Source organism: Mustelus asterias, chromosome 23 (genome assembly GCF_964213995.1).
Source record: "Mustelus asterias chromosome 23, sMusAst1.hap1.1, whole genome shotgun sequence".
In the NCBI taxonomy this organism is placed as follows: domain Eukaryota; kingdom Metazoa; phylum Chordata; class Chondrichthyes; order Carcharhiniformes; family Triakidae; genus Mustelus; species Mustelus asterias.
In genome coordinates this window covers 68,215,295-68,243,267 of record NC_135823.1, presented here as the reverse complement: position 1 = coordinate 68,243,267, position 27,973 = coordinate 68,215,295, and the positions used below count along the sequence as shown (strand labels likewise).

Here is a 27,973-nt window from a genome sequence, read left to right as displayed (position 1 = left end):
TTACGTCATAAGTTATACGAAGTCAGCTTTATCAGGTTTACACAGAGGTCAATTATGTTTTAAGTTATGCAGAGTCAGTCTTTCTTATATTGTACCAATTTTCCCATCATGCTATTCTTTAGTTCATACAATTCCACACCTGGCCCAACAAGGAGTGCACTGAACGTTGATATTTTAACTGGAATGGGGGAACAGTGATTGAGCTTATTTAACATTCACACTAACGTTTCCCCTGCAATTTGATAACAGTTGTATGAGAGGATGATAGTTGGATATATAATCAGAAGTGTGTGCGCCAGCTTCAAGAAGGATTAAACAGAACTAGTTTGTTATGCTCATGACGTTTAAGCTCCCTTCTAACAATTTACTAAATATAGACGTAGAAGTGCACCTTCTAAACCTACTGTTTCAGCCACTATTCCTTGTAGCAAAAATAATGGTATTTTAACATCAGATGGCAGAAATTAGTCACGGTTATAAATTCCACACAATGTCACAGTGAACTGCAGGCAAGAGCTCTAAGAATTATAGGTGAGACTTCTTAAAAAAGAACTGTACACACTAGCTACACAGCAGGGTTTGATCCTGTTTAAGCTGCTTTATATACATTTCTTTTTCTTATTTATTGGCTATTAACCCTACAGATCCTGGAGTGGCTGAGAGTTTAAAACGTGAGCAACCTCCACCGTCACTGGGTCAAAATCCTGGATCTGTCTCCCTAACAGCACTGTGGATGTACCTACACCACAGCATCTGCAGTGGTTCAAGAAGGGGGGGGGGGGGGCGGCGATGGCCTAGTGGTATTATCACTAAACTATTCATCCAGAAACTCAGCTAATGTTCTGGGGACCCGTGTTCGAATCCCGACACGGCAGATGACGGAATTTGAATTCGATCAAAAATATCTGGAATGAAGAATTTACTGATGACCATGAAAGCATTGTCGATTGTCGGAAAAATCCATCTGATTCACTAATGTCCTTTAGGGAAGGAAATCTGCCGTCTTTACCTGCTCTGGCCAACATGTGACTCCAGAGCCACAGCAATGTGGTTGACTCTCAACTGCCCTCCAAGGGCAACTAGGGATGGGCAATAAATGCTGGCCTAGCCAGCGACACCCATGTCCCATGAATGAATTAAAAAAAAGAAGACACCTTCTCAAGGTCAGTTAGGTATGGGCACTAAATGTAAGCCTAGCCGATGACACCAAGATCCGTAAAAGTGAATTATAAAAAGAAATGAGTGGGCAAAAATCTGGAACATGGCCTATAATGTGGATGCACGTGAAATTGTCCATTTTGGCAGGAAGAATAAAAAAGAAGCATATTATCTATATAGTGAGAGATTGCAGAACTCTGAGATGCAGAGGGATCTGGGTGTCCTAGTGCATGAATCACAAGAGGCTTCTATACAGGTACAGCAGTAATTAGGAAAGCCAATAGAATGTTATTGTTTATGAGGCAATCAATTAAAAAAGGAGGAAGGTTATATTTCAGTTGCACAGGCACTGATGAGATCACACCTGGAGTATTGTGTGCAGTATTAGTCTCCTTATTTAAGGAAAGAGGTAAATGGGTTAGAAACAGTTCGAAGAAGGTTTACTAGAATAAATCCTGGAAAGGGCGTGTTGTCTTGTGGGGAAAGGTTGGACAAGTTAGGTTCGTATCCGCTGGAGTTTAGAAGAGTACGAGTGCATTTTGATTGAAACTTTTTAAGATCCTGTGGGGTTTTGATGGGGTGGATGTGGAAGGATGTTTCCTCTTGTGGGAGAATCTAAAACTAGGGGTCACTGTTTAAAAATAAGAGGTCGCTCATGTGAGACAGAAACAAGGAGATTTTTTCCCCCTCAGAGGGCGTTGAGTCTTTGGAATTCTCTTCCTCAAAAGACAGTGGAAGCAGAGTCTTTGACTATTTCTCAGGCAGAGCTAGATAGATTCTTACATAGAAGATAGGAGCAAGAGAAGGCCATTTGGCCCTTCGAGCCTACTCCGCCATTCATCACAATCATGGCTGCTCATCCAACTCAATAGACCAATCCTGCTTTCTCCCCATAACGTTTGTTCCCGTTCGCCCCAAGTGCTATATCCAGCCGCCTCGTGAATACATTCAATGTTTTGGCATCAATTGCTTCTTGTGGTAATGAATTCCACAGGCTCACCACTCTTTGGGTGAAGAAATGTCTCCTCATCTCCATCCTAAATGGTCTACCCCAAATCCTCAGACTGACCCCCTCTGGTTCTGGACACCCCCACCATTGGGTGCATCCTTCCTGCATCTACACTGTCTAGACCTGTTAGAATTTTATAAGTCTCTATGAGACCTGACTTATTCATCTGAATTCCAGTGAAAACAATCCTAACCTAGTCAATCTCTCCTCATACATCAGTCCCACCATCCCCGGAATCAGCCTGGTAAACCTTCGCTGCACTCCTTCGAAAGCAAGAATATCCTTCCTCGGAGAAGGAGACCAAAACTGCACACAATATTGTAGGTGTGGCCTCACCAAGGCCCTGTATAAAGTTAAAGTTTAGTTATTATTTATTAGTCACAAGTAAGGCTTACATTACGGCTGCAATGAAGTTACTGTGAAATTCCCCTAGTTGCCACACTCCGGCGCCTGTTCGGGTCAATCCACCTAACCAGCACGTCTTTCAGACTGTGGGAGGAAACCGAAGCACCCAGAGGAAACCCACACAGACACGGGGAGAAAGTGCAGACTCTGCACAGACAGTGACCCAAGCCGGGAATCGAACCCGGGTCCCTGGAGCTGCGAGGCAGCAGTGCTAACCATGTGCCGCTGTGCTGCCCATTGTATAATTGCAACAACAGTGGGTGAAAGGTTATCGGCGTGGACAGAAATGTGGGGTTGAGGTTACAATCAGATCAGCCACGATCTTATTGAATGGCGGAGCAGGCTCGAGGGGCCAGGTGGCCTACTCCTCCTAATTCATATGTTCATATAGACAGCATGTGAGTGTGTAGAATTCTAATTGCTGAGTATTCTCTGTGTGCTACTGATTGAAAAAGCTGATATATGGAATTTGACTAAATGACACTTGCAACTCAGGGAAATGAACAGATCTTTGGACACTTTTAACCGCAAGTCATAAGATTTTAGAATTTTTATTTACATTAATTACTCTGAGCTAAGGTGTGTTTGCTGGGTTAGTGTACCCTTAGACATCACTGTGCTCAATTCTACAGAAAATGAAAAATGATTTAAAATTTTAATCGACCAAAAGAACCTCCTTTTCCTTTTTTTGCTGAAATCTGATTTGACCTTTTAAAATGTGCACATTTCCATTTTCTTAGAAGTTGATATTAATTTTCTGCACTTTTTTTTAGGAAGTATAACTGGGGAAATTTATTGAATCAAAGAAAATTTTTTCATTCGCGTGTTTTATAAAATTAACATTAAAAAAATGAAAATAATGTATGCAAGATTTTGCTACTGGAATGTGATTGGAATCCCTGCAGTGTTAACCCATACCCTGGTTCTTCTGGGGGGATGTTTCTGAATGTATAGCAAGCTGACAACTGCTTTAAACAGATTCTGTGATGCCTGTTCAATTATTCATCTTTGATATATCGGAACACCATAGCACAGCTTCAAACTATTTAAATTATTAATATTTATACATGTTAAGTGCGGCTCAGTAAGAGTCGAGATTCCATTGAAAGATGTATCAGTGGGCGTGGACTCCCGTGAACGCATCAGGTCAGTATCTTTCACAGAGAAGATAGTGCTCGCTTAGGCAAAATCCTTCTCCTGCGGCACAAAATTCTTTTGCTTTTGATTTGGGATCTCATTAATGAACTGACACTCGATTTTTTTGTTTGTTTTCGTTGCAGAAGACATAAAAACAATCCCAAGAATACTTGAAAATGAAGGGGTAAAAGGGAATGAGGAACTTAAAACCATCGCTAGGCGGCACAGTGGTTAGCACTGCTGCCTCACAGCACCAGGGACCCGTGTTCAATTCCGACCTTGGGTGACTACCTGTGTGGAGTTTGCACATTCTCCCCATGTCTGCGTGGGTTTCCTCTGGTTTCCTCCTATAGTTCAAAGATGTGCGGATTAGGTGGATCAGCCATGCTCAGTTGCCCCTTAGTGTCCCCAAGATGTGTAGGTTAGGGGGATCAGTGGGGTAAATGTGGGAGGTTACAGGGATAGGGCCTGTGTGGGATGCTCTGTTGGAGAATTGGTGCAGATTCAATGGGCCAAATGGCCGCCTTCTGCACTGTAGGGATTCTTTGATTCTATGACTAGAGGAAAGGCACTGGGAAATCTATTTGAACTAATTGCTGGCAAGGCCTAGGGTCTTAATCCCAGCTCGGGTCACTGTCTGTGTGGAGTTTGCACATTCTCCCTGTGTCTGCGTGGGTTTCCTCCGGGTGCTCCGGTTTCCTCCCACAGTCCAAAGATGTGCTGGCTAGGTTGATTGGCCATTCTAAATTGCCCCTTAGTGTCCCGGGATGCATAGGTTAGATGGATTAGTGGGTGGATATGGGGATAGGGCCTGAGTGGGATTGTGGTTGGTGCAGACTCGATGGGCCGAATGGCCTCTTTCTGCACTGTAGGATTCCATGATTCTAAATAAGTGATCTTCCAACGTTCCCGAGATTTGGGAAAGGTGCCAACAGTTTGGGAAATCACAAATGTAGCACCGTTATCCAAGAGATTCTGCAGGTCTGGCGGCATCTCTGTGGAGAGAGAAACAGAGTTAACTTTGTGAGTCTGTGGCAGTTCTCTGAAATGGCTTAACAAGCTGCTCAGTTCAAGGGCAATTAGGGGTGGGCAACAAATGCTGGCCTTGCTAATGACACCCACATCCCATGGAAGAATTTTTAAAAACCGGCAGCTAATTTGTGCACAGCAAGATCCCACACACAACAGTGGGATAATCTTTTTATTTTGTGATGTCGGTTGAAGACTAAAATATTAGTGAGGACAACGTGGAGAATTCCCCCGCTCTTTTTGGAAAAGTACCATGGGATCTTTTCCATCCACATTAGAGGGAAGTTAGGACCTTGCTTTCATCTCTGTTCCGAATAGCCGTACTTTCTCTGACAGTGCAGCAGTCCTTCAATACTGCACAGGAGTGTTAGCCTAGAACATGTATTCTAGTCTCTTGTGTGGGGCTTGAATCCACAACCTTCCGACTGGAGGCAAGGATGATGCCGGCTAAACTATAGTTGATACTTAAGAGGGAAGCATTTTTTTAAAATGAGACACTTTCCTCAGTGTTACGTTCTATCAGTTATATTCTATATCATTGTCTATTCTATCATTATCTGATGTGGTTCACCCTGCTTTCCCTGCCAGTTTATGCATGCATTGGCTCAGCTGTGAATGCCCAATTCTGTCATGACATTTTTACACCCAAAAAATGCCTCAACCATCGTCATTGTATCTGGGACTTGAGTGAAAAGTTGCAACTAGTTAACCTTCTAGCAAATATGCCACGTTTTATAACCCTTGGTGCATTCAGAAAATGCGATGTTTAAAAAGCTAGGTCACTTTAGAAGTGACTTTTTTACAGACTTCGGAAATAAAAGGTAGTTCTTTTCAAGAAAAAAGGAATGTCCAAATGACATATGTTTTTACTCTTTCTTTGACGTGTTGTTTGTTAATCCTCCTCCCCCACCACATCATCCCAAAAATGAGCAACTTTAGACAGACTCGAAAAGCTGGAGATGTTTCTCAAGGTTTAGGTTACTTTAATAAAGGTATTTAAAATTGAGGGCGTTTTGAATAGAGTTAATAGGGAGAGATTTCTCTGGGGTCTCCTCATGTGGGGGAATCTCGAGCTGTGGGAGTACAGTTGGAAGATAAATGGTCTTGGGTTTAGGATGAAGAGGATAAAAGCAAATTACTGCAGATGCTGGAATCTGAAACCAAAAGAGAAAACGCTGGAAAATCTCAGCAGGTCTAGCAGTATGTGTAAGGAGAGAAAAGAGCTGACGTTTCGAGTCCAGATGACCCTTTGTCAAAGATAAAGAGGAATTCATTCTCTCAGAGAGGTGTTTGTCTTTGGAATTCTCTTCCGCAGAGGCCATTGGAGGCTGGGTCATTGAATATATTCAAGGCTGAGTTACGGAGATTTTTTATTAACAGAAGGGACAAGAATTACTGGAGAGTGGTAAAATGAGTAGACAATTGTTATACAAGTTGTTATGATCTGGAATCCACTTGCTGAATGGGTGGTAGAAGCAGATTCAATAATAACTTTGAAAAGGAGATTGTATTTATACGTTGAAAGGGAAAGAATTCCAGGGTTGTTAAAAACAGCAAAGGAGGAGAACTAATTCACTCTTTCATCAAGCAGAATGGATTCATTTGGCGCAATCTGTGCTCGAGGAATCTATGATTTTTGTTGCAGTGAAGCTTCAAATAGGCTGGACTAGAGGGACCTGAATTAAAGAACTGAATCCAAAATCAACCAACAATTTAGTACAGTTTCAGTCACTTTATACAGATGAACAGTTTGGGGAGATGGTGGTGTGGTGATAATGGATTACCAATCCACAGGCTCTGGTTAATGCTCTGGGGACATGGTTTCAGATCTCTACCATGGCAATCTGGAATATCAAGCTAGTCTTAGTAATGACAATGATCATCAATTGTTGTAAAACAAAACCCATCCATTTCTGTTCGGGTCTATATATGACTCCAGACCTACAGCAATGTGGTTGACTCTTATCTGCCATCTGAAATAGGGCGGCACGGTGTCACAGTGGTTAGCACTACTGACTCACAGCGCTAGGGTTCCGGGTTCGAATCCCAGCTTGGGTCACTGTCTGTGTGGAGTCTGCACGTTCTCCCCGTGTCTGTGTGGGTTTCCTCCGAGTGCTCCGGTTTCCTCCCACAGTCCAAAGATATGCGAGTTAGTAAATTGGTCATGCTAAATTGTCCCTTACTGTCAGGGGGGCTAGCTAGTATAAATACTTGGGGTTATAGGGATAGGGCCTTGGTGGGATTGTGGTCGGTACAGACTCGATGGGCCGAATGACCTCCTTCTGCACTGTAGGATTCTGTGAAATAGCCCAGCAAGCCACTCAGTTAGGGATAAGCAATTAGGGATAGGCAACAAATGCCTTGCCAAAAGAAAATGCAGGGCCAATTCCACTTGGAGTTCTGGAATATTAACCATGGGGGTGATCTTACCAAAAGAATTTGAGGTCCGGAACGAGCGTGAAAACAGGAGAGTTTCAATCCTGTTCTTTTCGGCGAGGCCACAAATCCAATCTTATGCCACTCTGTGAAAAAAATAATGCTAAATCTGTTTCCCACCAGCAGGGGGAGGGGGTGGAGCCTGAATGCGCCAGAAAGCCGGTAGCTCACAGAAGAGTGCACAATTGTGCGTGCACAGATCTCTCTTTTCTATGCAACAACGCAGAGAGATCTATCAGTCACCTCCACCCCCCAAATAGTGCCCGTTTCTCCCGCCGTCCTCCGCGATCGCTAACTTCTGTGGCCGGTCGGCCGTCATTGGACGCAAGGCTGATCTCACCGGATATCCAGGCCCGGTATGATCGCGATAGGTGGGAAATCCGTCGCGAACCCAATTTTTCGCTGACTCGAAACATCGGCACTTTTCTCTCCTTACAGATGCTGCCAGACCTGCTGAGATTTTCCAGCATTTTCTCTTTTGGTTTCTGGGACAGGAATGGTTTAGCTTTCATGGAAGGTCCACCTTATCTGCCTGCTTGCTTTATTGACCCAATTTGCTCTAGTTTGGTTTATGTTGAGGGGGGAGAGGAGGAGGTATGTTTCCACATTGTGCGGAGCAGATGGTGGACATGCGGACCTACTTCAGGCAGAGGAAGAAAATCAAACAACAGCAGAAAGCAAAGACAGAAATCTGTTCATCTCAGCCTGAGGCTCCTTTTGATATAAAGTGTAATCAGAGGTAATCTTGATTAACAAGGAAGTCAAAGGTTATCGAGAGTAGGTGGAATATGGGGTTGAGGTCACAATCAGATCAGCCATGATCTTATTGGATAATACAGAAAGCTCAAGGGGCCAAGTGGCCTACTCCTCTTCCTAATTTGTATATTTGTATGTATTAATTAATGGAATTTAAATTCACCAGCAGCCTTGGGGGGATTTGAACTCATGTCTCTCGAGCATTAGTCCATGGCTCTCAGATTACTCATCCAGTAAGATTACTACTGTGCTATTATTGATAGCAAGTAGCAAAAGAGTATGAATAAATTTGTCACATTTTAAATAGATCTTTTCAATTTAGCTAATCATATTTGATTCGATGTTACTTGTATATTATGCGACTGGTCACATTGAGAGTGTCTTGTTCCTTTATAATGCTCAACGGCAGATTTAAGGTAGTGTCGTACCAAACACACACAAGAATTAATAAAAATAGGGAAACAATGTAAGCCCATTGAGGAAAATGTGCAGGAACCAAAGCTGGGCACGGATATGGCTTTGTGTTTCCAGTCCCACACTGAGCAGTTCCAGCGACACACTCTTGCATCGTATTTGCTTTCTTTGTCACTTTGTGATGCTACTCATGAACCTTAGATGTCTCATCAACTATAATCCTCCGCAGACCTGCCCCCCCCACCCCCCAACTCCTGTTCCACAGCCTGAAACATTACAATCTGAATAGTATGCCCTGTTGGAATGATTCCGACACAAATGTGTTACCCGACATTTATTCAACTCAATGAACACCTGGCGTTTATTCTTCCAGGGAATTTAGATCAGTCTGCAGTTTATTCTGTCTACATTTCTAATTCCTGCACACATCCTCATGTTACCTGCTCCTGTGGAATTTCTTTGTTTAATGGTTGACAGGCACGGTGAAGAGTAGACCTTGCAGCATGTTCCATATAGAATGGCACCAGTGACTGCACCCCATGCAGAGCTGCTATCTTTAATTACTGCCTCTGCCCGGGAGAATGTAAACAATTTTCTATCCTCCCCACCGTTCCCACACAATGAATCCCCCCTCTGCGGGGAAAAGGGGGGGTGGGGGGGGGAGAGTCTTTGGAGATCCGACATAATTGCACATAAACTTTAACATGCTTCAGAAAATTTCAATGAAGTTAGTGAGTCAGAACCTGCATTTTCAAAAGTCATATTGAGTTTCTGTAGTCACTGCTGCTCTTTCCAAGTGTTTCTACAATGTTTCTCTGACACTGTCTTCAAATAGCCCACCTTAAACTGAAGTCAAACCAACTGGTCTAGAATGACCATGTTCTGATTACCTTCCTGTGTGAAATATAACACAGTGGTTAGCACTGCTTGTCTCACCACGCCAGGGTCCCGGGTTCAATTCTGGCCTTGAATCACTGAGTTTACACATTCTCCCCATGTCTGCGTGGGTTTCCTCTGGGTGCTCCGATTTCCTCCCACAGTCCAAAGATGTGCAGGTTAGGTTGATTGGCCATGCTAAATTGTCCCTTAGTATCAGTGGGATTAGCAGGGTAAATACATGGGGTTGTGGGGATAGGGTCTCGGTGGGATTGTGGTCAGTGCAGTCTCGATGGGCCAAATGGCCTCCTTCTGCACTGTAGATTCTATGATTCTTTGAAGTATTAGCAGCACATGGGAAAGATCCAAGGTCTCAAACAGCTGCTGATTTTTTTTAGCTGGTGAAAAATTTATTGTCTTTATTCACTAATGTTGGAAATATTTCCTACGGTGAGGTGTGTGGGGTGGCGGGGAAGGAACCTTTGCTGCAAACAGACTTGAGATTAAGCCATGGGCTTCTTTAGCAAATTTAGAGTGTTTTATCCATGAGGTGAAACCTTACACCATACAGGGTAGTGTCCTTATTGCTCAATATACATTGTACTACCCACTGTATGGATTTCACATGATGGCTGTATGTGTGTGATTGAGAGTCTGAAGATGTCTTATACTACTCACTTTCTTGGACCCTTCAATCTCTTCCTCTGTTAAAAAAAATCTATCCCAGATCCTTCTTGAATTTGCTGATATTGTTTCCTCCATGTTTACTCTGGTGATCTCTTCCATTTGATTTGATTTGATTTATTATTGTCACATATATTAACATACAGTGAAAAGTATTGTTTTTTGCGCGCTATACAGACAAAACATACCGTTCATAGAGAAGGAAACGGGAGAGTGCAGAATGTAGTGTTACAGTCATAGCTAGGGTATAGCGAAAGATCAACTTAATGCAAGGTAGGTCCATTCAAAAGTCTGACAGCAGCAGGGAAGAAGCTGTTCTTGCGTCGGTTGGTACGTGACCTCAGACTTTTGTATCTTTTTCCCGAAGGGAGAAGGTGGAAGAGAGAATGTCCGGGGTGTGTGGGGTCTTTAATTATGCTGGCTGCTTTGCCGAGGCAGCAGGAAGTCTAGACAGAATCAATGGATAGGAGGCTGGTTTGCATGATGGATTGGGCTACATTCACAATCTTTTGTAGTTCCTTGCAGTCCTGGGCAGAGGAGAAGCCATACCAAGCTGTGATACAACCAAAAAGAATGTTTTCTATGGTGCGCTTGTAAAAGTTGGTGAGAGTCATAGCTGACATGCCAAATCTCCACCTGATCTGTATCGTTATTATGTTTTTTGTCCTCTACTCACTTTCTCTCTTCTGACTCAAGCCTGTGTGCTGTTGTTGCAAAGTTTGTGATTTTAAGCCTATTACTAGTGTTCCGTTTATCTAGGTGCCCTGGAATCTTGAATACCTCAGTAAAAAAAGCTGTTTTTCCCAGTGTAAACATATCCAGTAATCATGGTATCTCCTTTTTGCTCAAGTACCAATTCAAAATCCCAATTTAATTACCTTTCATGATGCCCTCTCGCCAGGGTTGGGATGCCTCATTGCAGCAAGCTGATCAGAGTTAGCACATAACTTAGAACATAGAACATAGAAAGCCACAGCACAAACAGGCCCTTCGGCCCACAAGTTGCGCTGATCATATCCCTACCTCTAGGCCTATCTATAGCCCTCAATCCCATTAAATCCCATGTAATTGTTCTGGGAGTGAACCCATGCTGGTCATATACCACATTATCAATGTGGACATTGCTGACAAGGACAGCATTTATTGTCATCCCCCCCCCCCCCGCTAATTGTCCTTTGAGAAGGTAGTGGTGAACTGTCTTCTTGAACCATGTGGTGTGGTTGTACCCACAGCGTTGTAGAGGAGGGAGTTCCAGGATTTTGGCCCAGCAACCTTTTCCTTGGTTTTCTGGTCTGTCTCTCTGGCTACACAGCCACAATAATCTGTGTTTTTTTTACTTTAGCCATACATCTATCTGTGTCATTGGTTTCAGCAAACTGCAAGTTCTGCACACTAACTTGTGCAAATTAATACCAACTAGCTTGTATTATCACTGCTTATTCTCATTTCCAATTCTCATAATGTTGAATTTATCCACATTATAAAAATGTCTTGTCTCTTGTCACCCTAGCTTCTTAATGTATCCAAATCCTTTTTGTATTTGATTAACTTGTTCCATGTGTTATGATCCAGGCCAGAAACTCCAAGGTGTTTTATGAAGATCATAACTTTTACATTTGATTTTAGCATTCGGGTGAGCATAGATGTTTCACTCCAGGTATGATTCAAGTGACCCACTACGGAGCTTTTAACAAACAAAGTTTATTTCAGAACACAGTTAAACTATAATAAGAAAAATCAGCATAGCTTTTACCAATTACAAGAGAACACCCAGAATATTGTATAAATCTTAACAGCTAACTGTACTGTTCCAGGTCAAACAACCCCCACAAACATACACCCTGTTCTAGGTTTGGCACAGAAAGCAAGTATGCTCACGTAATGCTGGATTTTTGTAGTTTTTTAATATCTGCCATGAATTAGTCTTTTGGATGTTGAATTAAACCACTGAGGCTTTCGAGCCCTGGAACTTGCAGCACATCTTGAGAGAGATAGAGAAAGAGATAGAGACACTGCTTGCCTCTGGCTTCGAGCTCGCAAACAACCAACAGCAGGATTTCCAACACCAGGGAACGACAAAAACACTTCCTTCAGTCTGCAGCCCAAACAGCTTCCGAACAAAATGAGACTAAAACCTTGGATTTTTCCTGTGGGGAGGGGGGAGAAATCTGTCCAAAGGCAGCACCCGATTTGCCAACCATGCTCCACCCAACAACCCGTAAAGGGTCATAAAACGCCAGGACACTGCATGAGCCCAGATTACAAATAAACAAGATGCCTATTATATTGCTTCAGCAACAATTAGGTGACACTGGCTGAAACATAACGGTGCCAAAATAAACTACCAGGGCCTGTTTGAGAAAAACCTACAGAGAAACACGATTAAACTGCATTTCCTAAAGGCATAGTATCGTCTCACATGTTATAATCAACACATGATCAGCAAACGTGGAGAACATGTTTCTATCATGTCTTCCTGTTTATTTACCTATGATCAACAATGATCCAAACACTTATCCCTGAGATCGCCCACCAGAATTATTACTATTGCCGATTAAGTAGCAGCCACAGTGCTCCTTTGTTTCCTCTGGTTGAGTACTTTCTTTTAATTGTTCCATTAAATTCATTGGGCAAAACCTCCCTCCTGTCAATTAATTACTTAGAACTCACAATCAGATAATTCAGTATCTAAATACCGTGTGACTTTTACACATTGTCAATCCTCTGTTTAATACTCTCAAAATTTAGAGAAGAAACAAGTATTAGATTAAATCCTAAAGTATAGAATAAGATTAGAGAATGGATAGAACGAGAAATTTATTTTAAAAATTCTTTGTACTATTTGGTTGATCGGAAATAAAGGGATACTTTACAGTTAGGTTGCAGAATGATGTACCAGATTAATAAAGCAACAGCTTAATACCTTACAATAATCACAATTAATTCTATTGACATCTGAATGTAATTTTTTTTAGTTTATTTATTAGTGTCACATGTGGGCTTACATTAACACTGCAATGAAGTTACTGTGAAAATCCACCAGTTGCCACACTCCGGTGCCTGTTTGGGTACACTGAGGGAGAATTTAGCATGGCCAATGCACCTAACCCGCACATCTTTGGAGGAAACCGGAGCACCCGGAGGAAACCCACGCAGACACCGGGAGAACGGGCAGACTCTACACAGTGACCCAAGCCAGGAATTGAACCCGGGTCTCTGGCACTGTGAGGTAGCAGTGCCACCCACCGTGCCCCCATAATGTCATAATAATCAGTCCTTAGGAAATGTTAATAATCGGATTGTGGGAGGAAACCTGAGCACCCGGAGGAAACCCACGCAGACACGGGGACAACGGGCAGACTCTGTACGGACCCCTTATCCAGCATCCCAAAATCGGGAAAGACCCTAAAACTAGCTACATTCAAATCTGTTGCCCTGAGTAACAACTTGAATGAAACCCTTTGGTTCTTTATTGTTCACACTTTATTTTATGTATTATGAGTGCATACTAGGCCGAGGACCCAAAATCCATAAAAACCCAAATCCAGCACGTGTCCAGTCTCGAGGTTCCCGGACACGGAGTCCGGTATCTGTAACAGCAAGAGCTTTTCCATTTTCGGAGATTGGAAATCTAGCCTCGTGACTGGGGACTCTTTACAATTGCACCTGATGCTTAGGAAATACATTGCCAGCTCTGAGTTATTGAATGTGATGTTAGAATATCTAATCAGAGAGGACTGAAGCTGGAATTTTTGTAAATTCCATTTTAAATTGAGACGTAAAATTCATTGTCAGTATTTGAAACACCCTTAGCCATTCCCTTTTGAGACGTAAAATTCATTGTCAGTATTTGAAACACCCTTAGCCATTCCCTTTTAAATCCCATTATTACTTTTCGCCATCTGAAGTGAGTACACAGATCTTTGCTGCAGATTTATTCTGCTTCTTTCAGGCAGAGTGGTTTGTTTTCTTTAAGCTCTGCTCTCTAAAGTCTGACGGTTTCAATACAGGCACACAAATCCTTTCTCGAGTAGTTTCAGTCTTCAATTTGCTTTGTACACTACAGACGTTTTCTCATTATCTACAGAAACACAGGTTTGACAACACAGCAATGCGGGAACGGGAAAAAAACTGAGAAAAAATCTAATTCTTTGAAATAAGTTTGAAAATAGCCAACTGAAGTGTGTGCTTTAGTCTACCAACAGAAAATAAAAGTGGTCTTCTCTCTCTGAAACATCTTCTGTCTCCTCAGAGCTATCGCTAACTCTCCACTTTCAGAAAGGAATTTCATTTATATATCTGCTCAGATCTTTTTTTTTCCCTCAACAAAAGTTTATAACTGGTTTCCACTGAGACGACAACATCACTCCAGAGATGGCAGCAACTCGTGCCAGGAAACCAAGACAATGCCCAAAGATCAGGAGCGTGGGAATGGGGAGTGAAATTCCTAGAACCAGTTGTTGCTGGGGGAGGGTATGAGGGGAGGAAGGGGTGGGGACAAGCTCGGTGAGGGGGGGGGGGTGGTGGGGAGAGAGTGAGAAGGGCTGGTGAGGGGGTGGTGGGATGATGATGAATAGTGAGTAGAAGGGGTGGTGAGGGGGTGAGGGGGGGGGGTAGTTGGGGGGTGAAGACAGGGAGAATAGTGAAGGGGAATGGGGGTGGTGAGGGGGGTGGGAGGGAAATGGGGGTTGGTGAGGGGAGTGGGAGGTGATTGGGGGTTGGGGGATGGTGAGGGGGGAGTGAGGTGGGGAGAGTTGAGTGGTGAGGGCAAGGGGGATGCGGGGGAAGTAGGGGTTGGTGAGGGGGAGTGGGGGGGTGGTGAGGGGAGTGGGGGGGCGGTGAGGTGGGTGGGGGCAGTGGGGATGAGGGTGAGGGGCTGGTTGGGCGATGTGGTGGTGGGGGTCACTTTGAAGGTTTAATCCCACAAAATGAAATGCTGCACTCTTCCAAAATTCACTTTTGAATTTGAGGCAGCATTTAAATAGCAATCTAACGATTCATTATAGGCCCAGAGTTCATCAGCACAATTCTGATTACACGCTGTGTTGATGTACCAGAAGCTTGAGAGTATCAGGCCTCATCAATATTAATATCCGAAACTAAGAACTGGGAGTGATGCATGACAAGGCGTAAACTGAGCTCCTGCAAAGTCTGACAGGAAAATCCCGATTTGTCACCAGGCGATTGTACAAAGAAAGGTTTTTCCACCCCGTGGTTCACCCGAATAGGCTGTAAATTCACCATGCACGACACTACTTGTCTAACGGCTTCTGGGGGGAGGAGAAACAATTCCGTTCTTGAGTTAAGGCTGTCTTGAATCTTTGTTTCCTGTATGATTCTTCTCTGAAAAATTCAGATCAAAAACTCAACCTCTTTATTTGTTGAGCTGCTGCTGCATGTCTGATTGACAATTCCTGGAGATAGTGTCATTGGTGTAAGAAGGGGCAGGTGCATTTATGATATATCGTGGGTTGACGCCAGAATGGTAAGGCTGTCTTAGCTACAGAGTTGAATTCTTTTGTAAGCACAGTGATTTCTTTGTAGTCACATTCCTGAGATCTGTTGATTGCTCTGTGATTAATTATCCAACAGGTTTATTTGGTAGCAAATTTGCTACCAAATAACCTGTTGGACTTGAACCTGGTGTTGTGAGACTTCTTACTGTGCTTACCCCAGTCCAACGCCGGCATCTCCACATATTAGTTATCCATTCAGAATCAGCATTGAGCCTCCATTTTCACATTGCTACAGTCACTCTGCCTCCTGTGTACAGGTGTAATGAAAGAGAAAGCCTCTAAGCCTTTATTGATACAGCATCTTTCAGGATTGCCCAAATTGCTTTATATCCAATTAACTACTTTGGCGTTGTAGTCATTGATATAATGTAGACAATGTTGTCAAATGGGTGGCACAGTGGTTAGCACTGCTGCCTCACAGCGCCAGGGACCCGTGTTCGATTCCCGGCTTGGGTTACTCTCTGCGTGGAGTTTGCACGTTCTCGCATATCTGCGTGGGTTTCCTCCAGGGGCTCCAGTTTTCTCCCACAGTCCAAAGATGTGCGGCTTAGATTGATTGGTCATGGTAAATTGCCCCTTAGTGTCAGGGGGACTAGCTGGGGTAATACATGTGGTTATGGGGATAGGGCCTTGGTGGGATTGTGGTTGGTGTAGACTCGATGGGCCGAATGGCCTCCTCCTCCACTGTTGGATTCTATGAAATGGTTATCAAACCCCTACACCACATCGCCACCTGCCCCTCCCCAATGTTATCAAATTGTGGAGCCAAGTGCTCCTCCTCCTAATATGTATGTTTGTATGTCATTCTGAGATGGGTTAGACTGGGCTGGATGGCCTTTGTCATTGTAATTATCATGCAAATAGAGGGTGGAATCACAACTGGATTTCTGTTTATTTTGTGGCGAATTGGAGTTTGCTGTGAGCAGGCTTTGTCAGGTAAAATGACCAGGACAGAAGTGCATATTGGGTAAAAGTGAAACACTAACCTGTTTTACACTGTACATAATTCTCAAGAGTTCTTTCCATTGACTTCAATCTTGTGCTTTTGTCTACTTGCCTAATATCCCACTCTATCTTGGTGCTTTTTATGAGTTTTCTTTGAGGTACTGATGCTTCGTGATAAAGTTGTGTTCTGTAGTAGAAATTGAAAATATATTACAGTGAGAAGCTGCAATCAGCAAGAGTTTTCCGACTTGCTGATCAATGAAACATAGATACAAATTGTGAGCCATTCAGTCTTTGTCCTCGGGCCTCTTTATAGCTATGTTGCACAGAGACACATGAGGACTCCAATACTTCTCACTGACAATGGAGATCTATATTGTTCAATTATTCCACTCGTTGCTCAGGGATTACTTGATTTTTCTACCTTGTAAGATGACTGATAAGATAGAATCCAATTACACCCCCATATGAAATAATTTTATTCAATAATATCATGCACTCAGGCAGGAGAAGGTCTCCTACTTCTAGCATCAATTTGCTAGGGCTTTTCTATGATCGTTTAGTGAATTGAATGGTGAATCGGGAAAGGGGGGGAATATCATGTCTGATTAAGGCAGAGGGTTAAAGGGGGTGGAGAATAAGGGGCCTGGAAACAGGAGAAGCACCAGGGCCCATGACTTTCCTCCCTGACCCTGGTAGTGAATGTTGTAATGTAGGCAACACAGCGGCTAATTTGCACACAGACAGCAATGTGATAAGAACCAGTTAATATATTTTATTGTGACAGTGATTGAGGGATTGCAGGACACCAGGGATAACTCCCCTTCTCTTCAAGATAGTGTCATGGGATCTTTTATATCCACCCGAGCAAGCCTCAGTTTATTATCTTATCTGAAAGACTGCACCTGTGGAAGTGCAACACCCTCTCAGTGCTTCGCTGGAGCAGTGGTGTAGATTTTTGTGCTCGGGCCCTGGAATAATGGGACTTGAACCGGGAACCTTGCGAGGCAATGGCAAGAGTGCACCATCACAAAGAAAGCAGCTCACCATCACCTTCTGAAGAGCACTGAGCTGGGGTGAGCAATAAATGCTGGCCTTTCCAGTGACACTCACACCCCACCAACAAACAAAATAAAGACCACCGAGCATTGACAGGCATCGCAAGGAAGCAGAGGAAGTTTCTAAGAACACAACTGATGACAAAAGGCAGACCATCACGCATTAGCAAAAGCTGATTTCCTTCAGTGAGTCAAGTTGATAATCGCAGGAGCCATGAGTCACTGCAACACCATTTCACCAGCTTTGTTTCAGGGAAAGGTTTGTATTTTTCTTTAAATCCATTTTTTATTCATTGTGTTAACAAGCACTGTCTACACAAATGGCAGTTATAAAAACTGACAAGCTGACAGTGATTCAGAAATCTTACAAGAAATCTAATTTTGAACATTCTCCACACTGCCTGCCATTGCAAGATTTATCATCAATCCATCCTCAACTTTAATGCATTATTATCCTTTTAAAATAAGTCCTGTTCTTAAGGTCCAATGTATATACTATATACAGCACTGCCATCCAGGCTGGGAAAGGGTTGTCCAATGTTGCTAGGAATGTGGGGCTTGAGGATCGCAGGGATTTCATCCACTGACTCTGTCTACACTTCCCACTGCCTCGGAAAAGCAGCCAGCATAATCAAGGACACCACACATCCCGGACATTCTCTCTTCCACCTTCATAGAATAGAAGAATCATAGAAACCCTACAGTGCAGAAAGAGGCCATTTGGCCCATCGAGTCTGCACCGACCACAATCCCACCCAGGCCCTGCCCCCATATCCTTACACATTTACCCGCTAATCCCTCTAACCTACGCATCTCAGGACACTAAGGGGCAATTTTAGCATGGTCAATCAACCTAACCCGCACATCTTTGGACTATGGGAGGAAACCGGAGCACCCGGAGGAAACTCACGCAGACACGAGGAGAATGTGCAAACTCCACACAGACAGTGACCCAAGCGGGGAATTGAACCCAGGTTCCTGGAGCTGTGAAGCAGCAGTGCTAACCACTGTGCTACTGTGCCACTTCTTCCGTCGGGAAAAAGATACAAAAGTCTGAGTCACGTACCAACCGACTCAAGAACAGCTTCTTCCCTGCTGCCATCAGACTTTTGAATGGATCTACTTCTCATTAAGTTGCTCTTTGTCTACACCCTAGCTTTGACTGTAACACTACATTCTGCACCTTCTCTAAGAACAGTATGCTTTGTATAGCATGCAAGAAACAATACTTTTCACTGTATGTTAATAAATGTGACAATAATAAATCAAATCAAATCAAAAAATGAGTATCAGCCAGCACAGACTCTCAACTTTGAAATCAAATACAGATTGATTGCTTTACTCAACATGTCTACTCGTCACAAGCACCATCCTATTATTCCTTAGCTGACCATCTGGACAGCATGGTGGCACAGTGGTTAGCACTGCTGCCTCACAGCACCAGGGACCCAGGTTTGATTCCCGGCTTGGGTCACTGTCTGTGTGGAGTCTGCACGTTCTCCCCGTGTCTGCGTGGGTTTCCTCCGGGTGCTCCGGTTTCCTCTCGCAGTCCAAAAGATGTGCTGGCTGGGTGGATTGGCTACGCTAAATTCTCCCTCAGTGTACCTGAACAGGCGCCGGAGTGTGGCGACTAGGGGATTTTCACAGTAACTTCATTGCAGTGTTAATGTAAGCCTTACATAAACATCCCCATTCCTGCCCCAACTCTTTTAAGTTTAAACAATTAGACTAAATTAAATAAACTGTGGGACAAAGCCAGAAGTGCAGCCCCCTACTCATTCCTACCCCATTCTTTCCATCTATAGCCTGATCATCAAACACTGTCTCAATCAGGAACAATAGCTTCTGCGTGTACATGTTGTAGTCTCTAAACCTGCTGGACTTTAACCTGGTGTTGTGAGACTTCTTACTGTGTTTACCCCAGTCCAACGCCGACATCTCCACATCGTGTTCACAGCTACAGACTTGCATTTGTCTCCCCCATTAACGTGGCAGTTTCTCCCATTCACGTCCCAAATGGTTTCTTTCCACTTGGACAGATTTTCTATTGCATTCCAATTGCCCACCCAAGATGCTTTTATATCTTGTCTGGCACTTTTCATTCCCGTCCAGTTTATTTTTAACCTGTTTACTGTTGCCAGGTCTGACAGAGGAACGATACCCAAAACATTAAACTATCCTTTCTTCTTGCTGTTGCTGGCAGGCTTGCCAATTCCTTCCAACAATTTCTATTTATCTTTATTTATTTATTTGTTTAAGCCAGTGTCTAAAGCGGGGGCACTCAGCTGGGAGTTTGTCCACCCTCGTGTTCGGGGAATGACGCATGGAATGGAAATGAAATAATTCAAATGGGGAAAACACAAGAGGAAATTGTGATCAGGTGTAAAATATTTCATGATTTTGGATAGCCCATAAAATAAAGAAAGCATAGCTAACTAACAAAGAGAAATGAGGATCTTACATTTCTATAGTGTCTTTCACACTGGTTAGTTTGTTTTTTTATTAATTTACAAGATGTGGGCATCGCTGGCTGGGCCAGCATTTATTGCCCATCCCTAATTGCCCCTTGAGAAGTGGTGGTGAGCTGCCTTCTTGAATCACTGTAGTCCCTGAGGTGTAGGTCTGTCCATCGTGCTGTTAGGGAGGGAGTTCCAGGATCTTTGCTGTGTCGCCTGTTGCTGCTTGGAGTTCTGATCCTGGGGTTTAGACTCTTGAAACCAGGAGTGGTTCTGATCCAGGAGATTCAGATCCCTGACCCCAAGGAAGTGGGTTTGAGCGCCAGGCCCTCTGGTGGTTGGCATTCCAGGGAAAAGCTTGAACCTTCTCCCCAAATCTGTCCTAACCTGTTTTCAGCTGTTGGGCTTCCTGAGGCCTTGCTAAAACCCACACCAGCCAAGGTCAAAGCTGCGAAACCAGAGGCCACAGCCTGGTGAAAACCTGCCCACCTAATGTGGCTCTTGTGAGCGGCTTTGCTGCCCAACCCTTGTCCCAACCCCATTGATATACATCTCGCGGTACCTCTTGGGGATTAAGATTCACTCCATTGTCTTGAGGAGTGACAGCAGCTCTTGCTGTTGTTGTTCTGCTGAAATACGGAGGAACTTTCTGAGATTGTTGGAGCAATAACAATATTGATGTTCTGTGTTCCCGGAGTTCATCTGAATTAGGCTGGGACTGAACTGTAAATTTGCTTTCTTTTGAGTTTGAAATCTAGAAAATGATGAATGTGTATAAGCCTGGCAATATTGTGCAGTGTGTGAAGTATAGATTCTGTTTGAAAATAAAGATCACCTCATAGTGTGGGGCAAAGTATATCGACATGAAGATGGTGATTACAGTTTTCAATGTTTGCAGTTGCAATTCTTTGGTCGTCGTGTCAAATGTTCAAATCTTCCATTCTCGCCAGGTGCTATGCAATTGGCTCTATTAAACGGTTAGAAATTTCCTTGTGATCCAGTTTGAACTGCCAGTTGGCCATTCCATGGGCCCCGGATACATTATAAACAGCGTTGGAGCTGTGAATCTCAGCAATGTGAAGTTTGAGGTGCTTGTGTGTAAAATTGACAGTTACATAATTAAACCCATGTCCCAGGTGAGGGAAGGTAATACATCAAAATCAGTCTCTTATTTTGCATATCAAAAACCCAGATGTGATTGATGCTTCTCATTTTAAATTCACATTTGCCTTTGTTAAACTTACTGAGAAAATATAATTGATAGAATTATTCCAATTTATCATAGGAGTAGACTGGTATTTAAATTTACTCATCTATCTAGCCTTCCAGGTCAATCTTTCTTTATATTGGTTCCAAGTGAACTTGATTAAGACTCTCTGCCAATTTAAAAACATCACAAAAGCAAGAAGCAATGTTGATGCTAAATCCTATAGATTAGCTTCACAATGCTTTCACCCCTGAGCCTGTACTCATGATGGGTGAAGCATGTAAAGGCAAGATAATGATGAAATACTTGCACTCAGGGGAAGAAAGAGAGTGGAGAGGCAGAGATCAGGGAAAGGAGTCCCAGTGTTTCAGGACAAGGCACAGAGACCAATGGGGGAGCGTTTAGAATCCCAGGTACAGAAGAAGCTAGAATAAGAGGAACACAGAGATCTGGGAGGGTGGTAGGGCTGGAGGACGTGAGCAAGGTAGTGCAGGTTGAGGCTGTGGAATGATGTGAAAATGAAGACGAGCATTTTTAACTGGAAGCATAGTCCGATCTGGAGCCAGTGTAGGTCCATGAACTCAGGGCTTGCTGCAAGTAAGGGAAAGGGTAACAGAGTTTTGGGTAAACTTAAAGTTTACATAGGGTGGAAGATAGACCAACCAGGAGAACTTACGGAGGTCAAATATCAAGGTAACAAAGGCTCTCTGTTTCCCAGAGAAACATGGCTGTGAAACACCGAGGGGAATGGCCAGCTCTTTTATTGAGCTGGGGTAAGTTGGAATTCTCCTCCAAGCCTCAGGAAATGTTGGTCTTTGTCCTCTTTCCTAACCGGACCACCCACAGGTTTATGTCCCTCACCCCCAAGGTTGTCATTCTAAGGGCCCTGGCTTCAGCTTCCTGAGGGACATGTCCCCTCCCCACCCCATGTCCAGTCTGCCTGTTTAATGAGGTCCTGCTGTCAGAGATTTGTTGACTGACCTGCAGTTCCCGTAGGTATCGGGGACAGTGTCTAGAGCCTAAGAAAGATGATGCTGAGCTCTCTGCTATCAGTTGCAGTTATGTTAAGCAGAGGGAAATAGAACTGCAGCCTTATTCATGGGAAATAATTTGGAAAACTGGCATGTTCTCTTCCATGTTACATTTTTATTCTTTTTTTTATTCATTCGTGGGACATTGGCATCGCTGGCTAGGCCAGCATTTATTGCCCATCGCTAGTTGCCCTTTGAGGGCAGTTGAGAGTCAACCACATTGCTGTGGCTCTGGAGTCACATGTAGGCCAGACCAGGTATTGCTCGGTGGCACAGTGGGTTAGCACTGCTGCCTCACAGCGCCAGGGACCCGGGTTCAATTCCTGGCTTGGGTCACTGTCTGTGTGGAGTTTGCACGTTCTCCCTGTGTCTACGTGGGTTTCCTTTGGGTGCTCTGGTTTCTTCCCACATTCTGAAAGACGTGCTGGTTGGGTGCATTGACCCGAACAGGCACCGGACTGTGGAGACTAGGGGAATTACACAGTAACTTCATTGCAGTGTTAATGTAAGCCTTACTTGTGACTAAAAAATAAACTTTAGGTAAGGACGGCAGATTCCCTTCCCTAAAGGACATCGGTGAACCAGATGGGTTTTTCCGACAATCGACAATGGTTTCATGGTCATCAGTAGATTCTTAATTCCAGATATTTTTTGTTGAATTCAAATTCCACCACCTGCCGTGGTGGGATTTTGAACCCGGGTCCCTAGATCATTAGCTGAGTTTCTGGATTAAGTCTAGTGATAATCTCTCTAGGCCAACGCCTCCTCCATTGCTTGCCAGTTAGAGCCATACAACGTTTGATTCCAAATAATGAAAGACTGGTTTCTTGAGGGAGATTAGTCGGTTAACTCAGTTGGCTGAATGGCTGGTTAGTGATGCCGAATGAGGCCAACAGCAGGGGTTCAATCCCCGTAACCTCCAGTTAAAATCACCATCATCTCAAAGAGGAGAGAGCAGCCTCTGGTCATCTGGGACTATTTAGACTTTCACACCATTTCTCACAAACTGAATTCTACTGAGATCTACGGCCTTTGTGTCAGAGTTATGTGCAGACCACATCTACTGGATGCCTCTGTGCCATATAACTGGTCTCTTGTGGTGTACAAACGTGGCTTCAGGAAACTGATGAAAACATTTTTAATTACTAACTCTCGCTGAGCGGTCGTTAAAGTTTTGTTCTTAACAAAAGTATCTGCAAAATGTCAGTGTTCTGAACTGAAAAGTTAAAGTTTATTTATTACCTGTTCTGAAGTCTGCTTGACAAACCTGGTCGATGTGATTGTTTGAGACCAAAGGGGGTCCAGATTGTTTTACTAGAAAGATGATGCAAGATCTTCATGCATGGAAACAATAGCAGCAGCTTGTGTGTTAACAGTGGACAGACTGCGAGTCTCCAAAACCCAGGGAAGTGCTGAGAATGTTCAGCTGTAAAGTTCTGAAGTTTATTTATTCGTGTCACTAGTAGGCTTACATTAACACTGCAATGAAGTCACTGTGAAATTCCCCGAGTCACCACACTCCGGCGCCTGTTCGGGTCAATGTACCTGACCAGCACATCTTTCATAATGTGGGAGGAAACCGGAGCACCCGGAGGAAGCCCACGCAGACATGGGGAGAATGTGCAAATTCCACACAGACAGTGACCCAAGCCGGGAATCGAACCTGGGTCCCTGGCGCTGTGAGGCAGCAGTGCTAACCACTGTGCCACCCAATAATTGAAATAATTAAGAAAGAAAAATACTTTCCTTGTGGTTGCCACATCCACTTCAATCTGTAGCTCATCGTGAGCTCAGATTAGTAAGAGTCTTGTAATTTTTCAACAAACTAATTAGCCATTGTTTTTATATCTACAGTGACGTACAGCCAATGGGGGACGCTGCAAGTAAGACACGGTCAAAGGGCATCTCTAAATTTTCTAGATTGAACACGACTCACCACAGAGAGACCCGGAATCCTGAGCCTCAGAGTGGCGACCTATGACCTGTGAACTTACTAAAGGTTCCAGGACTCTTCATAACCACCCTTTAATTGAAGCATCAGATAACCCTTCAGTCGGCAGCAGAGGAAGATAGAGCTACAGTGTTACTTCATGGGGAATGATTTGGATAATGTCACATTCTCATGGGCCCTACATTGTTGGTCATTTGGAATATGCATATTCGCTTTAAAGAGACGCCAGTATCAGATAAGATTCCCTGTCACTTGCACCGATTGAAATGTTTACAGTCTGCATTGATTATTTATTGCGATGGCACAATTGGAAAATTTATTTGGTAATTCTTTTCGCTGTGGATTTCTAATGATGTGGAGATGCTGGCGTTGGACTGCGGTAAACACACAGTAAGAAGTCTAACAACACCAGGTTACCCCTGGACTTTAACCTGGTGTTGTGAGACTTCTTACTGCGATTTCTAATGACCCAAACATCAAAACCACGGCAGCTTCTTGGTGTTCACTTGTTGAGCTTGGTAAAAGACCACTCCTTTGTCTATCGACAATATCTGGTAGGATAAACTATTCCTGCACCAGTTTACACAAACACTGTAGCTGCATTTCAAACCATTTAGACACCGGAAACTCATTCAGTGAGTGCCAAAGAGAAAAGATTTCAAGTCAGATATAATCTGTTGACATTGAGAAGTGCTTGTTGCTGTTTCTCTCTCACCCACCTGAAAAAAAAATTGAAGTTTTATTTTGGCAATGACAATAAGTGCAATATGAACTGGAAATCGATTTATTTCAGAAACTGTTTTTTTATGTAAAGTGCACACAATTCTCACACTGAAATGCTTTACAACTACCTGATTCTAATCTCTCCATTTAATTCCTAAATTTGGTTCCTTAAGCAGTTTTCTTCGACCATTTGCAAATTTCCATTGTCACAGATTGTGAAAAGACTGCAGGACAAGAGTGTCAAACCTTCCTAAATAACATCGGTGTAAGTCACATCAACTCAAGAGCAGAGCAGGAACAATGCTTCTTATACATAAATAATGATTAAGCCAAACACACAGATACTAACAATAGCATCTCAAATTTTTTGTAAGTTAATATTGTCTTTATACTTAAATTTACAGTTGGGGGGGTGGTGGGTGAGGGAACACGATGTAGAGGAATCACATCAGTAACTGTTAGCTCACACTGACACTCAGTGCACAAGTCACAGTTCCGAGGACATGCCTTGAGCTCCACAGTTGGATAAAATTTACTATCTGCAACCGAATCCTTTCCATACAATCTGAGAGCATTGACAAAGAGGATTTTTTTCCCCACAGTCAGACACAGTAGCCTTATCATTATTTGGAAAGCAAAATAATTCAAGAACAGCTTAAAATGTAATTCTGCCAATATCGATTTCTGAAAGCAATATTGTTTGTTGAGGTTATTTTAGATCCAGCTTCCTGATGCTTTCAGGTTGATGTTTTTATGAGGTTCATTGTAATTCTCCCTCTTGTGAGCAAATGCTGGAGCCCAAAGCAACTTTCCTCACATTGTGCTTTTAGAAATTCCACCAAAAAAATACCTTGGTTGTAATGACTGTTTCTCTGAATGTTTACATTGTAAATGCGAATAGCATGAATTGCAACACAAAGAAAATACTTTTCCGCTTCAATTCCATCTTCGCTGTGATATTAAATGTTTAATCTTTCTGCTTCAGAGCTTTTTTTTTAAGCATTCTGACCACCAAGACCCAATCACAATTCACCTTAGTTAACGTGCGTGCTAGAATTGCTGCAAAGACTTTTATCACCTTCTGCTCCTTTATTTCTCCTTGCAGTCCCCAAATTCCATGAGTTTCCTAACCCAAGCCATGTTTAATAGCCTCATTGTTCATACTGTAGCGAGCCTCTCTGTTCTTCATTCAGCTCCACGCTATCAATCTGCGGCACTCTTAACAGCCAACTTCAGCCACGGCAATCCACCAGTCCATTTATCTAGCATTGTAACTGTCCAAACTTCTCTCATCTATTTTCACCAAAACCTACCTATCATCTTCCATCCCATTTTGCATTCATCATCCAACAGGTTTGTGAGTGTCCTTACCCACTGAATTAGATGCCGTATCAATGAACACAAACTTATTCCAGTGACAGGGAGATGAAGAGAGACCAAACATTGAACATGCTGACATTTGCTGCACACACTTTTTAATTTTGATTAATTACTTAGGAAGAAGTGGAAGCCATTGGCTCCTGTGTTAGCATCTGTTCAGTTGTACGTGAAGCAGATTAGACATGATATTAAACAGATTAATCTCTATCCTGTCAGCGTGTGGAGAATGTAGCACTGCTGTTAAACTTTAATTTTTTTTATTAGAAATGCATTGAGAAAAGTGTTTCATTACAGCTGCTTCTGGCTCGGCCATTCATAAGACATATGCTACGTGGACCAAAATGTGTTCTGGGAAACATTGCAATGTAACTTTTTAACAGTGGAAGTGTATATAATCAGGACTCTCTCAATTCAAGGGTTAAACGTTAGTCGTGCCAGAAATTAATGAGATGTCCTTACAAGTGCTTATTTTGCCTCTGGGACCACAAAACAAACTTAAGAATAATTAATAAATATGCATGATCATGATTAAATAAAAGGTGCTGAATTTTGTGTTATACTTTCAGTAGGTCGTCTTTATAAAGTAGCCATTTATGCACGACTGGAACTTTTAGTAAATCTCTAATAGGTTGGCTTGTGACATTCCACATACCCATTCGCCGTGCTAAAATTTAATGCTGACTGTAGCATCGTTCAAGGGCAAGGAAAATTTAAAGGATGACCCTTCTGTTCCGAATATTCCCTCCAGCCCTGTCTTAATAACCTGTAGTGTAACTTGCCATTTTTCATGCAATTACGAAGATGGATGATTTGTGCTGCCTTCTCAACTCAGTAACAAGGAAGAACTTTATGTATTTCACATTTAAACTATTCACTTCAGTGAAATTATTGACCAGTTGGGGGACTGATCCAGAGACATCGATCACAAAGAAAGACTCATTCGTTGGGTGCTCTAAAAAGACTTAAATTTTCCTGAAGCACTGAACGGTGGCTGGTTGGGTGTTCTTGCCCCTATTGAGTTTGTCTATCTCCATATCTTCTAAGAACAAGTTAAAAGGCACATTTGGAGCAGAAAAATTGCTCTCTTATCAGGAGCATAAGAGCAGGAATAGGCCATTCTCTGGGTTATTTGTAAGCTTCATCAACATTGGAGCGTATATTTATGGGTCTACTTTGAATAAATATTATTTTTTAAAAGAAAAATTATTGTTAACACTTAATCAGATTTATTAAACTGCACAGCTTCCAGTTACTAATGCTAATGATTTCCAGCCAATTGTCCCAATGGGTGTTAAAATAAATCAAATGTTCACGGCTAATTGCACGTTTTACTCTCTGGCAGCGATCACTTTACATTCGTGATGTCGCACACGTTCTCTGCTTGTCTCTCGCTATTGGGAACATTCTTGAATTCGCACACACAGCCTAGATTTTCCTCTGGTGCGAAGTGTCTATGTCACCTTTCAGTTGGGTGCCCGCAGCTTCTGAATGCAACTGACTATCAACGAACAAGACTTTCTGGAGGAAATTTCAAATCGCGCTGAATTGGGAGCGCTTGATGCTCAGAGCTCTTTTTAATGCCCCACTTTTCTTTATTTTGTCGGTGATTTTAAGACATTTAAAATCGTGGAAAATAAAAGATGTCAGAAAAAAGCCAAAATAAATTGAGAGAATATTCTTTCTCCAGATATTTACAATATTTATTAGTGGATCATATCAAAGCATCAGTAACTTAATAATGAAACAGGTAACTTGCAAAATTAATCTCAGCGATGTTGCATTGTTAAATTCTGCTCACCACT

General features: G+C 42.9%; 1 protein-coding gene across 1 annotated transcript in view; it reads left to right on the top strand.

Annotated features, from left to right (window-relative positions):
• The window catches only part of snx29 (sorting nexin 29), a 591,176-nt gene extending 565,408 nt beyond the window's left edge, over window positions 1-25,768 (top strand). Inside the window, exon 21 of the mRNA XM_078240877.1 lies at window positions 23,972-25,768. Within this exon, the coding sequence (XP_078097003.1) occupies window positions 23,972-24,098 (127 nt within the window). The 3' untranslated portion in view covers window positions 24,099-25,768. The remainder of the gene's footprint in view (window positions 1-23,971) is intronic.
• Window positions 25,769-27,973: the final 2,205 nt, after the last annotated feature.